The sequence below is a fragment of the Mustela nigripes genome, chromosome 16 (genome assembly GCF_022355385.1).
Source record: "Mustela nigripes isolate SB6536 chromosome 16, MUSNIG.SB6536, whole genome shotgun sequence".
Taxonomy (NCBI): domain Eukaryota; kingdom Metazoa; phylum Chordata; class Mammalia; order Carnivora; family Mustelidae; genus Mustela; species Mustela nigripes.
In genome coordinates this window covers 14,262,013-14,279,175 of record NC_081572.1, presented here as the reverse complement: position 1 = coordinate 14,279,175, position 17,163 = coordinate 14,262,013, and the positions used below count along the sequence as shown (strand labels likewise).

Here is a 17,163-nt window from a genome sequence, read left to right as displayed (position 1 = left end):
ATTTGACAGACAGAGATCACAAGTAGGCAGAGAGGCAGGCAGAGAAGGAGGAGGGAGCAGACTCTCCGCTGAGCAGAGAGCCTGATGCAGGGCTCGATTCCAGGACCCAGGATCATGACCCGAGCTGAAGGCAGAGGCTTTAACCACTGAGCCACCCAGGCGCCCCTGGGGAGTCTCTTTAAAAAAAAATTAAACTCCGGTTTAAAAAACAATACATGTTGGTCATTCCATTTCAAAAGACACGACTCTCCCTCACTCATTTCAATGGCTCTACGGCACCTCTGTGCTCCCTAGTGCTGTACTATCTTTCAATATTAACCAAGACTTTTAAGATTTTATTTTTAAGCAATCTCTACACCCAACGTGCAGCTCAAAGTCACAACTCTGAGATCAAGAGTCGCATGCCTCCCCCTGATGCAGCCCGCCAGGTGTCCCCCACCCAAACGCTTCTACCACCAGGTCCCGGATACAAGAGCAGATGTCTGGGATCATTGGGCACTTGGTCATGCCACAGGCGGTACGTGTTTCTCAGACTCACTTTTCTCTCTGTCTGAACATCTGCGCCCCACCCTCCGAGGGGATGTGGTCTAGTTTCTGAGGTTATAGTCTTTGAGTCTATCACATCACATCTGATGGTCTACACAGTCTTCTGAGTAAACAAACACCCATCCAAGGGCAATGCTCTCCTCCCCCAGGTAGTTCGGTAGTGCCAAGCTGTGGCCACACAAAACAGCGCGTGTCTTGCTTTGATCTGGAGGTGACCCAAGAAAATCGGTCACTTTCCCCTCTCAAGAGTCTACCCTCTATTAACCTTTCTTTACAAACCCGGATATTCACAGCAGGCAGGTTGAGCACAAAATAGCAAGAAACAAAGGCTATTTCACAATTTATGTCCAAGCCAAAGACACATGATGTGGAAACACATTTCTGAAATAACTGACAAGCAGGTTGTTTTTTCTTTTCAACAGTTCCTTCTACAGGCTTCTCTCCACAGACTTGTTGGGAACAAAGAAAAAACCCAAGAGCAGCAGAACACTGACAATGCATCAAAGCAGCTTTATGAACAAAATCTGGATTCACTGGGCTACTAGAAAGAACTCACTTCCAATGAGTGTCATAAAAATTTGAGAGCTTGAAGAATAAATATGCCTACGTTTCCTACCACTGCCATTTGCCTGCAGGAAGGAATGTGAGAAGAATATTCATTTCACCATTTCAACTATACAGATCCATTTAGATAGGGTACCTTTCTCAAAATGACTTCCAAAAAAAGGTGTACAGAGTCCGACAGCCTGAAGCTGAAGGAGGCTATTATGACTGTCTGAGTAGACCTTGGGATAAGTTTAGGAAAAGCTAACCTCCAGAGGAAAGTACAAATTTACTTAATTTTTTGGTGTAATCTTTCCTGCAACAAATGTGGTACCAGGGTTCCACAAAGGACTGCTGGGTCCAGGAGAAGGCACAACGGAAGCCCCGTCCCCCAGGTCTGTTCCCTGTTTCCCCAATTATAAAAACAGTATGTATTTATTGCAAGAAATACCCATAATCCCACTATCCAAATATAATGTATAAAACATTTTCCTCTATTTACTCAGTCTTTTTTCAATGTATACATACAGAACTTGAAAAAAAAAAATAAAATTGGATCACATTAACATAGTTTTGTATCTTTTTTAATAGCTTTATGAAAATATAGTTCACATAACACACAATTCACCCATTTAAAGAGTACAATCTATGGTTTTTATCATATTCACAGAGTTGTGAAGCCATCACCATCAACTTTAGAACATTTGAATTACCCCCCAAAGAAACCTTGTATCCCTTAGCAGTTACCTGCCACTCTTCCCCAACTCCATCCCTGCCACAACCGTCCCCACCCCCACCACCAGGTGCCTACCAGCCCCAGGCAAACTAATTTATCCCTGAAAATGCACCTATTCTAGACATTTCATATAAATGGAATCATACAGGGTGCCTGTGTGGCTCAGTGGGTTAAGCCTCTGCCTTCAGCTCAGGTCATGATCTCAGGGTCCTGGGATCGAGCCCCGAATCAGGCTTTCTGCTCAGCAGGGAGCCTGCTTCTCCCTCTCTCTGCCTGCCTCTCTGCCTACTTGTGATCTCTCTCTCTGTCAAATAAATAAATAAAATCTTTTTAAAAAAATGGAATCATACAAGATGTATTCTTTTGGGACTGACTTCTCTCATAAGCATAACGTTCTCAAGATTTAGCCATGCTGTAGCAGGAGTTGGTACACTATTCCTTTTCATCGCAGAATAACATTCTATCCTGTGGATATACCACACTTTATCCACTCATAACGGACGTTTCAGTAGCTTCCACTTTTGACTACTGTGAATAATGCCACCATGAACATTTGTGTACAAATTTTTGGGCAGAAGTAGGTTTCCACTTCTCTTGGCCAGACACCTACAGGGGGAGCTGCTAGATTGAATAGCTGTGTTTACTTTGAGGAACCACCAAAGTGTATTCCATGGCAGCGGCATCATTCTGCATTCCCACTGCCAACACACAAAGCTTTCTCCACATCCTAATACTTGCTATTACCTCTTTTATTCTAGCCATCGTAGTGGTTGTGAAGTGGTATCTCATTACAGTTTTGATTGCATTTCCTGGATGAGTAACGACTGAGTATCTTTTCTAGGCTTATGGACCGACCATCTGTAGGTCTTCTTTGGAGAAATGTCTGTTCAAATCCTTTGTCCATTTCTTTTTTTTTTTTTTTTTTTTTTAAGATTTTATTTATTTATTTGACACTGAGGGAGAGAGAGAGAGTGCATAAGAAGGGGGAGTGGCGCTCAGAGGGAGGAGGAGAAGCAGGCTCCCCACTAAGCAGGGAGCCCAATGAAGGGCTTGATCCTAGGGCCCTGGGATCATGACTAGAGCTGAAGGCAGACACTTAACGGACTGAGCCACACAGGTGCTCCCCTTTGCCCATTTCTCAATAGGGTCATTTACCTTTTTATTACTCAGTTTTAAGAATCCTTTGTTTATTCTAAGTACTAGTATACAAGATAAATGATTTGCAGAAATTTTCTCCCATTTTGCGGGTTGTCTTTTCACTATCTTAATGGTATTGTTTGTAGTATAAAAGTTTTTCATTTGGATGAAATCTATTTTATCTTTTTTAAATTCTTTTGGTTGCATGTACTTTTGGGTGTCTTAACTAAGAAAGCTTTACCTAAGCTCAAACCACAGAGATTGACACCCAAGTTTTCTTCGTTTTATAGTTTTAGCTCCTACACTGAGGTCTATGATCCTTTTGAGTTAATTTTTGTGTACGGTGTGAGGTAGGGGTCCAACTTCATTCTTTTGCCATGTGGATACCAGTCGTTCCAGCACCACTTGTTGAAGACTATTCTCTCCCTCCCCCTCCCTGCTCCTTGAATTGCCTTGGCACTCTATTCTGGATCCTTTCTAAAATGTTAGCTTAAATTGGCTCTATGGCTTCATATTTTTTACTCACTGTACGAGGAGCACTTTCCAAGTCTACTTTTAAATGTTTGAAAAGGTGACTTTGCTCAGGAAAGGGAAAGCCTTGGAAAACCACTCTGCCAATTAAGATTTCCTGGTTTCTATTTGATGCCTATTTGCTTTCTTAGGGTTCTCATGTCCTGATAACAGCAAACAGGGAGTAATATCTCGTGATCCAGTTTATGGGTAACAAGATAATTAACTAGAAATAATGAAGTCAGAACTCTCCAAACCTGGGAAGCCTACATTATCTCTAAACGTTTAGGGTCTTCCCTGGATAAAGAGCGTGGGAAGTGTGTGGCACAATCAGAGTATCAGGGTCTTGCACCTGCCTGGGGCACAGACATAGCCCAGCCCCACCGATGGTCCTCTCTCCTAGCCAGGCCACTTCAGGGCATAAGGAACTAGCAGCCTCCCTGGCCTCACACCCCTAAGCAAATCTTCAGGCAGCCTGTGCGGTGTCCCTTCCTAAGGTGACCACACTAGGGATAATACTATGCAACCTTTAGACATTTTTAAAAAGAGAGTTTCCTTTAAAAATATATATATATATATATTATTTAAATTCAATTAGTTAACATATAGTGTTTGAAACTTATACTTATAGTGTTTTAAACTTTTGAATGTATATGTTTGAAACTTATAGTTTCAAAAGACAGTCTCCTTATTTTCTTATTTTCTAAATTACTATTAAAATCTCCTCCTCTAACCAAGAAGACTACCTTGACAAGACAATAAAGCTCTGGTCTCTTCCGCCAGCCTCACGGTCTCTCAACTATTCTGAAGGGTGAGAAAATGGTGCCAATACCATAGGGGTTTGGGGATTCGGAGGCTTGCACAGCCTGTGGCGGTGGGACAAAGCAGTCACAAGGGCAAGTCAGGGCTCAGTGACCGGTCACTGAGCACTAAATATCTGGAGAATAAGGCCCTTCCTCCAAAATAGTGATTTTATAATTCCAATTTTGAGCTCCAAAAGTGGTTTCCATATGCAGAATCCCCTGAATATGTTTTTAACGATTATAATAATAATCACCAAAATTATTTCAGCATTGTTTAACACAAACCTTGTCTGCATTTACTAATTGTATCCTGGATGTTTTTAACATTAGTTTGGCTCCTGTGCACCAGTGGCCCCATTCTCTTCCAAACCTAGTTTAGCACTGGGTGACATGCGAGAAAGGAGGCCCAGTGGGCAGAAGCTGCCATGAGTCTTGGGAGCCCTCGGGGTAAGCGATGCTTTGACCATGGCCTACAAGAGGCAGCAGCAGGGGGAGAGAGGGGAGAGGAGAAGCTGAGACAAGGGCTAGAGCTGTGTCCCAAGCTCCCTCTGGGTGAGCTCTGGCTGGTGGCCAACACTGACGGTGGGACAGTGTCACTTGAAGAGATGTCAGAGGTTCATTTGTGTCTCTGAGCCCTTTGAGTTTCTCTTGGACTTATGATATCAGAGGTGCTATGGACTCTAAGAAATAACCTGGCCCAGTCTTTGGCAGGAAGGATCAATACTACTGACCGCATCCAAAGGGTCCACATTTGGTGACCCCATGGAGAAACAGGCACTCTTACTACTGGTGGGAATGAACACTGGTGCAACCCTTACAGAAGGGAATGTGATAATACCTAACAAATACCTAACCTTGAAAATATACTGCCAATGGCACAAAAATACAAGTTCACAAATTATTCACTGCACCATTATTTGTTATTGGAAAATACTAGAAACCTAGATGTTCATATGAAAGAGAGAATGAATATACTATGAAACATTTGTACAATGGAGCAAGTTTGGCAGCTGTTTAAAAACAAGAGGAGGGAGAGGCCTCTATGAACTGATGTGGAGTGATTTCCAGAATGTACTAGGAAGCTTAAAAAGTAATGTTCAAAAGAGGATCCATAATATGCTATCATTTGACTAAGACAGAAGGGAAAATAAAGGCAGAAATTATAAACCCAAGACTAAGGAGACTGGCTTACTTCAGGGGTGTGAGTGGGAATGGAATGGAAGAATAGAAGAAATAGGGTAGGAGAGACAGCCCTTTTCTGAGAACGTCTTTGTCCAGCTTTGATCTCTGCAACCACATTAATGTTTCACATGCACAAAACATAACCAGTTAAAAATGGAGGGAGAAGGTCCTCGTGTGCTCAAACAGCAAAGTTAATAAGAAATAAAATTAGTTAAGAACTGCCTTAAAGTGTGAAAAGTAATCAAAATAGCAGAGGAAACTGTAGCAGATATTCCATTCCAAAAACAGTGACACGATATTTCCCACCCTAAATGCTCTTCCAAGAATTTGCTACTTTCTCAGCAAGGAGAACCTCTGCCCCTCCCCGAACCTGGGAAGGTGTGCTGACTGCTCTAATAGAGCCTGACGGAAGTGACGTCACTTTACTTCCGAGACTAGGTCATAAAAGGTGCTACGGTGTCCGCCTGGCTCTTTCTCGAGGGAGACTTAGCTGAAGGAAGCCCAGGCCACGTGGAGAAGTGAGCTCCCAGCCAGCAACCAGCATCTATCTGTGTGCCGGCCCCAGGAGTGAGGCATCCTGGGAGCAGCTCCTCCAGCCCCCCAGCCCCACCCCGTGGAGCCTCCTCGGCTAACACCGTATGGAGCAGACAGAAGCCTTTACTGGCAAGCCTGGTCAAGTTACAAACGGGTAAGCAAAATGAGTAGCTGGTAGGCTTTTAGGCCACCACTTCTGGGGCTGTTACGCAGTAATAGTTAACTGTAACACACGCCCGTACCTTAGTCAAGACCATCTCAAGTAGCAGACCACCCCTGAGAGCCAGGACATGGCCCACACATGCTTCACGCCAAGTAGATGCAGGAGCCCAGCACCAGACCTCAGGCACCTTCTTCCGAAGCCCCCTTTCGAAGCACACGGTTCTGGCTTTCCGGTTTCCTAGCCCACACAGACTAGAGTGGTTACATATGGGGGAGGGGGATAAGCACTCAAGGAGAAGCAACTAGAAGGACATATGCCAACAGCTGCCAGCTGACCATCGAGAGAAACTATGCAGAATCTGCAGCCTGGGGCGGCTCAGATGGCCTCTGACCTCAAGCAGGCCTGCATGACCGACAGACAAGCCTGAATTTCTGTTTGTTTTGTTAAGTCCTTAAATTATCAAGATTAAATCCTCTCTGTCTACTCTGCCTAAGGGGGTCAGGAAATGCAATGTGGTTTTTAAAGATTTTCGTCAGACTTAGAAAAGGAAAAACATGTTTTGGTGCTTAAAGAGGTAAATGCCAAGGACTCAGAAAGGACGTTTGCACTAGAGAAGCCCCTGGGTGACAGGGATGCTGGCTTGAGGGGCTGGGTTATGGGCCACTGGGGCCTCCCAGCCCCCCCTGGGGCTTCCAGAAATTCCAGCGTTGCCACGACAAGCACATGCCACACATACGAGGACATGCTATTCTAAAACATGGGTTTTTTTTTTTCATATTTTTAACTTAAGGAACTCTTTTAAAGAGCAAGCATTTCATGAAATACACTAGTCTACTCGGCTCCTCCTGATTTCTCTCAATGTGATGAGAGTCCAGACAGCTGACAACCCAGGGAGAAAAGGGGTTTGGGGTAGGGGGATTCACGGGTGGTAAACAGGACATTCCCAGAATAGTTTGGTACTACCCGACTCCAGCCTAGAGAAAGGCCTACTTCCCACCCTAGTTGGTAACTTAGGTCAGAGGGTGGAGGCAGCGGGGGAGGGGCCAGCAGAGGCAGAGGGTCTCTTTGGGCCTGACCAAGTCTGCTGGATGAGGGTTCGGGACCTTCTCCCCACTGGAGAGGATCAACGGAATGAATCAAAGCCCGCAACGGGTTAACAGCACAAGGAAGGCACCCAGTGCTTCCCATTAAGAGCAGAGGTACAGCCACTGGAAGAGGCCAGACACTCCAGTAGGGAACTGGCTTTGTATGCATGGGCTGGCCCCATGCTAAGAGGACGAGTGTGGTAGCGGCAGGTGGCCTGACAGGCCGCACAGCTTCCGAATGCCCACCAAAATGTCAGCGGCGGCAGCTGGGGGCCTGCGAGTGTCCTCTGGTTTTACACATGCCACCACTTGGCAACTGTGAAATTAAGCTACTTAACCCGTGTGAACCTGCTTCTCCACCGACAGAGTGGAGAGAAGAGCATCTCGTCTGCAAGGCTGCCGAAGGGGGCAGAGGCATTCTGCGACAGGGCCTCACGGAGGCCGGCACAAGGCAGCTTAGTTATCTCACTGCAGATGATGCTGAGTGCGCGGCCAGCTGGTTACGCTGTGGGAAGAATGCTCGTGGCAAATCTTCAAAAGCCCTGGACATTACTAATGAGTCTGCGAATTTGAGAATACAAAGGTAACTCGGGAATCAGGCCTCTATTACGAACGATTCTGAGAACTTTCCCACTGACTGCCCACTTGCTCGGGTCAAAGGTTAGGAGTGATCTTTGGCCCCTCTGGCTCACTCACGCCCTACACATAATTCACCAGCAGATCCAGCCACTCCCCTCCGACACAGATCCCGAGCCGTTCTCACCACCTGCTGCTGACCCTCATCACAGCCCCATCGCCCACGGCCGGAAGCGCCCCCCACCCCCTCTCTTCCTCCTGCCCACTCTCCACAGACAGTCACTCTTAGACTTAAATAGATCAACATGACTCCCTGCTCAAAACCCTCCCAGTGCTTCCCCTCTTCCTCAGAACTGACCCAGGAGGCCCCGCTCTCTGTCCCCTGCTCACCGTCACCATACCAGCTTCATCGTGGTTCCTTGAATATTCCAACTACATCCTTGCCTTGGGGTCTTGGCACTTGCTGGTCCCCTCACCTGGAAGGCTCCTCTCACACCCCCACACCCTCCACGGCTCACTTCCTCACTTTGGTCAGATCTCTGTGCAAACGTCACCTCTTCAAGGAGGCCCTCCTTGACCACCATTCTAAAACAGCAGTCTGGCCACCTTTCACCCTCTCTTACTTGGCTTTAATCCTTGCCACTACCAGCTCTTTTATTTCTTTCTGTCTCCCTGTTGAGAGCACAAGCTCCCTGAGGGCAAGGCCCCTTGTCTGTCTTATTCATTACTGTGTCCCCAGTGCCTAGGGCAGGGCCTGGTACACAGGAAGCCCTCGAAATGCTTCTGTAGGCAGAAAGGAGTTTGAGTAGAAAAGCAGAAAAGCCGCAGCCCAGGCAGCCAGCTTTACCTTCTTCCCAGTCGTGGGGCTGCTCTCCGCACTCTGCACTGGGCTCCTTTGGGGGCTTCGGTTTTCTTGGGGGACACACCTGGCCATGTACACGCTGTAGTCCAGAAGCATCTTCTGCCGCACGCCGCCCACCAGCTCCTTCTGCTTCGGCTGGGACATGATCTCCTCCACGCTGCCTTTGCTGCTGCTGCGGCTGTGGGTCAGGTGCCCCGAGGGGCTGCTGTGCCTGCTGTGCGAGGGCAGGACCCCTGCAGCAGAGAGGGGCCGACTGTTAGGACACAAAGTCAATGGAACATCAAACAAACTTCACTGGGCTAAGTCGACACCCAATGAAAATGCTTACAAACGATTGTTTAAGAAAATAAGGTTATAGGGGCGCCTGGGTGGCTCAGTGGGTTAAAGCCTCTGCCTTTGGCTCGGGTCATGGTCCCAGGGTCCTGGAATCGAGCCCCGCATTGGGCTCTCTGCTCGATGGGGGACCTGATTCCTCCTCTCTCTCTGCCTGCCTCTCTGCCTACTTGTGATCTAAGTCTGTCAAATAAATAAATAAAAATCTTTTTAAAAAAATAAAAAAAAAGAAAAAGAAAATAAGGTTATATTATAAAGGTACTTCCTATCTTTTCCCTAGAAGGGAAAAATACCCTCCCTTCTAATAATAGCTCATTTTTTAGAACAGTTTTTAGTCTTCTCTAAGATAATTCGGAGGAACTGAAAGCCATGAAGTCCATGTGGTAAGTAAGTACCTTTTTTTTTTCCCTGGTGATCACTTAGGGTCAAATACGGAGCTGCCACACCCCCAGACAAATGGAAAACGGGCAGAAAGCTAACTGTTCACCCACAGCTCACAGCAATTCCAGACCTGTCATCTTTCATTCAAAAAAGGTTTTTATCAAGCACTTTCTCTGGACCAATTCCACATGAAAAGAAGAATGAGACATAATCCCTGCCCTTGAATTTGGGCACCTACGCAAATAAATCCCAGCCCTGTAAAATAACCATTGTAACTGAAGCGTGACTGAAGGGTTTTCAGGGCCGAAAGGAGGAGGTGCTCTCTCTGCCCAAGAGAGCCTCAGGACTGACTTCCACAGGTCGTGTCCTCCAGGCTGCCTCTCAGAGAAACAGCTGGCATTTTCCTGGTACTGGTGGGGGGGGGGCATTCTAGGTAGAGGGAGGAACATATGCAAAAAGCGATGAAAGGGGAACGCTGGATGTCTGGTTCAGTGAAGGCCCAAGTGGGCTACATGGGGCAGAAGGGACAGGAAATGAGCAGAGGCTCATTCATCAGTACAAATTTGGGGAGTCAGGAGACCAGAGGACTCTGCATTTCTGTGGTGATCTGGGGCTTGGAGAACCTTGTTCGGGGCCAGGAGCTTGAGAACACTAGCCTGATATGCTGTTCTGACTCACCCGCCTGCTTATCCTCACCAGGGTTCTCCTGATGTTTCTCTCAGAGGAGTCACAGTATGTACAAATAAATATAACAATAAGGAACCAATGATGGCAAAAAAAAAAACCCCACACATCTTCAAGCTGTTCCCTCACAGGTTAAATGATCCAGTACAAAGAGTTACAGCGATTGGCCTAAAAGGTGAATGGGTCCTGAGGACACTCCTCAGGTGGCACAGGATCATCGGTTTGGGATGGGCTTCCTTCCTTCCTACCTGGAAATCTCTGTCCGTTCTCCTATGGACCCTTTAAAAACACCTGAGCATCTAGCACACATGTCATTACCTGGTTTATTTGCAGAGACACCAGGGGCCTTCTTGATTTCCGACTTCAGTTTAGACGCCAGAACAAACCGCCTGAACCACTCCTCTTTCTCTCGGCCAGTTCTCCCAAAGAGATAGAGTATCTGGTCTCGCTGGCCAGATCGGGTTCCCTCCTGAGGATGGGGTGGCTTCTTGGGGTCCTCGCTTCCCAGCTCTCGCTCAGCTGGAGGCTTTTCTTCAGAAGTCTCTTTATCAGTCTGGGCCTTAGACATAAAGTCATCTTGTCGACCAAGCTCAATACAAATGGGGTACTTTTTATTCCAGATTCGTTTTCGAGCCAAACTTTTGGGTACAAGATAAATCTATGGGAAAGGGAAATGATGGTTGACATACAAAATTAAGAACTGGCCACACTGTGCAGTAATACTATGCAGAACACAAATGCAAACTTTATAGGCTTTTTGACTAAGATAATGAGTGTAAACTACCACCTGTCTACAATGTGAGTATAGAAACTGGGAGAGAGTTTTAGAAGTGACTTGTTATTCTTCGAACTCATTCCAGAAGTAGATGTTTAACAATTCTGCAAGAGTTACAAGCATCTATAATTTTTAGGTAACAGTGGCACAAAAATTATTTAGGAGGTTATCATCAACTAAGTTTCATGACCGGACCAACCATACATTTGAAAAAAAAAAAAAGTTTATCAAACTAGATCTAGATGAAGCTCAAGTTTATCTTTCTTAAGAGTGAACTTATACAAAAACTATTTTAAATACTTCTGTCATTTGAGGTAAATTTAAAGATCATTTCACATGAGTTATAACAAGAGAAAACCTACAGCTTTTTGGAATAACAGACAATTTACATTTCTCAACAACAGTAGTATATAACACTTACCAAATGTAGTTATTTTGCATTTCCATAATTTTCACATATACAGAGTCCTCACTCATTATTACCCTAGCACCACCACACTTGGCTTTTTGTTGGACTGAAAAAGTTAAAAGTTAACTCTCAAAGTCAGATGACTGTGTTATGCCTTTGCTCCTCAAAGTGTGGTCCATGGACCACCAGCAGCAAGGTATCACTTGGGAGCTCATAAAAATGCACTCTCAGGCCCCACCCAGTTACTGAAATAGAATCTACATTGAAAAAGATGCTTGGGTGATTTGCATGAAATTACACACACACATACAACACACACATGCCCTTTTGAGGAGGAAAAATGCAGTAAAACAATCAAGATTCCAAATGCTTTTTTCATTTCGGTCTCTCAAATTGGCCAGGCTCACCTTGCTGTCTGAAAGGTCGTAGATTTTCTGGCTGATGTAGGTAACCTCTGGCTTTGTTTCATTGTAGCTTGCCCTCCTGGATATATTTTTATTGGGCTTTGAAAGTCTTAAGGTCCCACCCTCAAGTCGAACAAAGACTGAATGTGTCAAAGTTGCATGGTAAGTTTCTGGATCATAGTTGTAAATCTCATTCATCCATCCCTGATGGAGAAAAATTTGCATTAGTAAAATTAGAGTAAACAGAAATCCTATTTGATACAAAAATGAAGATCACTGAGGTCGATGGGACACTGAAACCAAACCTGACTGTGACGCAAACATCGATTCATTGGTGACTGGGAGTTGCTCAGACAGGTGCAAAGCTTGAAGGATAATCAGTGTAGAGCTGTAAACTGCTAGGTTTCTGATAACTAAAAATGTGGATATGGGGGGACTAATGATAATGTCCATTTCTCTAAATAAACGGTTCTTTTCTTTCTTTTTTTAAAAGGTAACAAGCGAATCAGGAAACTCAAAAGTTTTATTCATGTAAATAGAGCAAGTCTTTCAGCCTAACCTCCTCTCAAGGTGAACACTACTACTCAGTCTGGTCTTCTTAAATCAGCCAAACCCATCCTCTTCTCACTCACCTGCAAACCATCTTTGGAATTTCAGAGAGCATACTAACTCATGCTCCCATTCCAGAACTGAGACCTTCCACTCTATTTCTAGCTCACTGAAATCACACAGCAAGGCAGATGATCAGAAATTAGGCATTAAGAACTACAGATATGATCAGGGGCACCTGGGTGGCTCAGTCGTTAAGCATCTGCCTTCGACTCCGGTCAGGATCCCAGGGTCCTAGGATCAAGCCCCACATCGGGCTCCCTGCTCGGCGGGAAGCCTGCTTCTCCTTCTCCCACTCCCCCTGCTTGTGTTCCCTCTCTCTCTGTCAAATAAATAAAGTCTTAAAAAAAATTACAGAGATGATCAACAGTATGTCACAATCCAAAGAGATATATGGTAACTTAAATGAGTAAAATTGTGCCCCAGCTCTCCCCTCCCCGACCCACCAGTCAACACTGATCTTCACATACAGCACATATATGAAAGTGTAAGGACTAACACACCATAAAATTATGGTAAAGCTCCTCTCATAGGGATGATCAATAATCATCATTTAATTCTCTACCTGTCCCACTGTCCTTTTTCAGATGATACAGTGGCCCAGATCTTTTTAAAAGAAGCTCTCTAGGGAATTTTAATTGATTCTCTTCCATACTCTTCATTTTCTTCTTCTTTTTTAAAAGATTTATTTATTTGAGAGAGAGCATGTGCACATGGTAGCAGGGGGCAGAAGGAAAGGGAGGGAGAGAGAGAGAGACTCTCAAGCAGACTCCTCACTGAGGTCAGTCTCATGACCCTGAGATCCTGGCCTAAGCAGAAATCAAGAGTCTGATGCTCAATCAACTGAGGGGCCACCCAGACGCCCCTCTACTCCTCTTATTTTATAAATGTTTTTGAACCGAGCAGAGAGGTACTAAAAATCACAATGCAATTGGGAATGTCCTTCTTTTCAAATAACGGCCATTTCCACAGTGAGTACTTGGGTCTCACACTTAAGTTTTGACCTGTGAAATTTATGACACAATTACATAGTTTTATGTACCTTTTTTTTTTTTTTTTTCATGAGTTAGGAGTAGCTCTCCCTCCTCCCAATGCGTTGCTGCATCTATTAAAGTGTTGAATGACCAAGCACGTGGCGACAGGGAGAGGGTGTAATCTAGATGTTGCAATGATTAGAGCAACGAAATGAAAAGAGGGACAAGCAAGACAGTGGGGCCTGCAGTGGACTGTACAGTTAGAGCATCAGTTTGGGAAGGTTTATTTCGCTAAGTATAGAACTAAGGACATTCTTTGGTTCATAGTTTTTTTGTCTTTTTCCTTAGTCTGTTATTATGGTAAAGTATATTCATTGATTTTTGAATGTTGAACCAGTCCTCCATTCTTGGGAAAATTAGGTATTGGTCATGATGTGCCGAAGCTGGGTTCCACCAGCTCATGAGAGCTAATTCTACACGCTTCTTCCTGATTCCGTTGTCAGGGACCTCACACTGGTAGCTTACAGCTGGCCACGGTGGGAGAGTTTTGTTTGTTTGTTTTGTTTGTTTGTTTTTTGGTGGAAGTTTTTATATCATGGAAATCAGTGAAAAGTACAAACAGGGCTTCCCTTTGATCCAGAGAGCCATTTTATCAGCACAGTACTAATATCCTTTTTTACATTGCAGAATTTGGCTTGCTAATACTTTGTTCATTTGTCCCCCTAAATTCATAAGGGAAATTGGTCTACAGTTTTCTTGCAGTATCTTTCAATATTAGCTCGCCTCATAAAATGAGTTGGGAAGTGTTCCTTCTCCTATGTTCTGGAAGAATTTGTATAAAATATTTCTTCCTAAAAGGTTGGGTAAATTTGCCAAGGAAGCCATCTGGGCCTGGAGTTTTCTTTATTGAAAGGTTTGAAACTATGAGTTCAATTTATTTAATTTCTACTGGAAATTAGGCTATCTATTTCTTCTTGAGTGAACTTTGGTAGCTTGTGTCTTATAAAGAATTTGTCTATTTCATATAGGTTGCCTAACTTGTGGGCATAATGTTGTTTGTAATATTTCCCTATTATGCTTTTTAAATCTGTAGAGTCTAGTAATATTCTTTTAGTCCTAATATTGGTAATTTGTACTTCTAAAATAAACACTTAATGCTATTACTTTCCCTCTAAGCACTGCATCAGCTGCAATTTTTCATATGTTGTATTTTCAATATCATTTGATTAAAATATTTTCTACTTTCCCCTGTCACTGTCTTTAGACCAACAGGCTAAGGAGAAGTGTGCTGTTTAATTTCCAAGTGTGTGGGAATTTTCCAGATATCTTTTTGTTACTGATTTTTAGTTCCATTTCATGATGGTCAGAGAACATGCTTTTTATAATTTCAGTTCTTTTAAATTCATTAAGTTTTTATGGCCCAGTATACGGTGTATCTGGTGAATGTTCCATGTATACTATAAAAAATATGCATTTTCTGTAAATATATTTGTCTTTTTAAATTGTCTAAAATGTTTCAAACAACATTTTTGCTAAAGATCTCCTGGCATATAACCCAGTTTTCTTTTTATCCACTTTTGTTGCAGAAAGTACTTTCTTACCTAAATGGGTTTATACTAGGCCGAAAGTTCTAAAGGCAACTAGATTAATAAAGAACTTGAAGCAGATCTGATTTTTCTAGCCTGCTTCAGAGCCATGCTCAAAGGTCAGACTGTATTTACTTGCAGAGCTACTAAAACCAAGAAGAATCTGTGGAGGGAGGGATGAAAGGGCTGGTGCTGAAGAATTTCTTAGGGCCAGGGAATGACAATGAGATTAAAATAGCCACTTCGAGGGGCGCCTGGGTGGCTCAGTGGGTTAAGCCGCTGCCTTCGGCTCAGGTCATGATCTCAGGGTCCTGGGATCGAGTCCCGCATCGGGCTCTCTGCTCAGCAGGGAGTCTGCTTCCTCCTCTCTCTCTCTCTCTGCCTGCCTCTCCACCTACTTGTGATTTCTCTCTGTCAAATAAATAAATAAAATCTTTAAAAAAAAAAAATAGCCACTTCTATCAGTGTCACTTACGAGCCATTTAGCCATACAGTCCCCACCAGGGATTGCTCTTCTTGAATTATTTCACTCTGAGTGTACATCTCCTGCCTAGAATAGAGGCTTTTGAGGATACACGGCATGTGAGATACCCTCTCTGGGGTCCATAATTACATCTTACCTAAGATGTTAAACCTTTTTTTTCTCTGATTCTCGAGTTATGATGATCATAATTTGATATACGTCGAACATTTTTACAATAATATCTCCATATAAAAGATTTTTCATTTGTTTCTAGCTATGTGAAATCGGGGAGGTTTATTTCACTAAGTATCAGGACATGTAAAAAAGTCAATAGAAGTAACATGATACTGGAATTTTGGACAAAATACCCAGCATTATAGTTGTCATCATCACCAGACCAGAAAGGCAGGAAGAAAAAAAAGTTAGGCATATTATGAAGTTATTCTCAAACAGGAGAGTCTCTGAGAAATAAAGTAATGTGAGCTGTAGAGGGTCTTCCCTTTTGAAACTCAGACTGCACAGGTTAACTGATCTATGAATAAGAGACATTTGGGAATAAAAGGCTGTTTCTCTCCAATTGCTTTCATTTTGCCTTTCCTAATAAGTCAGAAAATGCAGAACTGTGCAGGGTAGCACGGTCCAATGGAAATATAACACAAACCATAAATACGTACCATGAAAACACATAATTTTAAATTGTCTAGTAAACATAATAAAAAAGCAAAAAAGCAGGTGAAATTAATTTTAACTATGTTATTTAACTCAATATAGTCGACCCTTGAACAACATGGGTTTGAACTGTGCAGGTCCACTTATGCACAGATTTTTTTCAGTACATACAGTATACTACTGTACATTTATTTTGTCTTCCTTAGGACATTCTTAATATTTTCTTTAGCTTATTTTAAGAATATGGTACACAATACATATACTACACAAAATATGTGTTAATCACCTCTGTTAGTGGTAAGGCTTCCTGGTCAACCATAGGCTATTAGTAGTTAAGTTTTGGAGGAGTGGAAAGTTATACAAGGATTTTCAATTGCACAGGGTGTCGGTGCCCCTATCTCCCACACAGTTCAGTGGTCAACTGTGTATCCAAATATTATCATGTAAACACATCACATTAACATTATTGATTATATTTTACATTCTTTGTTTAGTACTAAGTCTTCAAAATCCAGCACATATTTTACACTTAGAGCATGGCTTGGTTCGAACTAGTGGCACTTCAAGCACTCAATGGCCCCATGTGGCCAGTGGCTACTATATTAGCACACAGCCGACTCGTGGGTTCTGCCTTTTCGAACCTAGACACCTGGCTCAAGCAGAATGATCAAAATCCCCCTCTCTTCTCTTGCCGACACTTTCAGGATTCTAAATTTTATTTCACATTAGGTCATCGCTATGTCCATCCAATATAGGACTCAAAGTCATGACCCCGAGATCAAGAGTCATACACTCTGCTGACTGAGCCAGGCAGGTGCTCCTCTTGCTGACACTTCCAACATAAGCAGTTTTATGCTGTGTTTTACTAGGTGCTGTACAGAATCACATGAGAGAAAATGGTCTAAGTAATCTCCAGATGCAGCATTCAATCTCAGAAATTCAAAACCACTTTAAAAAGCTAACATGTGGGGCACCTGGCAGGCTCAGTCAGAAGAGAATGTGACTCTTGATTGGGGTCGTGACTTTGAGCTCCATATTGAGTATAGAGATTACTAAAAAAAAAAAAATAAATAAACAAACTTTAAAGAAAAGCCAACATGCAATCTTAAAAACTAAGGAATCAGAGTAAAAGTAATCTAAGTAAAAGGCTAAAGTTTTTGAAAACTGTTACAGTTCTTTTTTTTTTTTTTTTTTTTTTT

The 17,163-nt window shown here is 43.3% G+C and overlaps 1 protein-coding gene across 3 annotated transcripts in view; it reads right to left on the bottom strand.

Moving 5' to 3' along the window:
• The window catches only part of TEX2 (testis expressed 2), a 105,029-nt gene that overhangs the window by 28,516 nt on the left and 59,350 nt on the right, over positions 1–17,163 (bottom strand). For all 3 annotated transcript variants that reach the window (XM_059380589.1, XM_059380590.1, XM_059380591.1), the window contains exons 3-5: positions 11,667–11,867; positions 10,394–10,733; positions 8,663–8,910 (exon numbers count right to left, since the gene is read on the bottom strand). In XM_059380589.1, the coding sequence (XP_059236572.1) occupies positions 8,663–8,910; positions 10,394–10,733; positions 11,667–11,867 (789 nt within the window). The remainder of the gene's footprint in view (positions 1–8,662; positions 8,911–10,393; positions 10,734–11,666; positions 11,868–17,163) is intronic.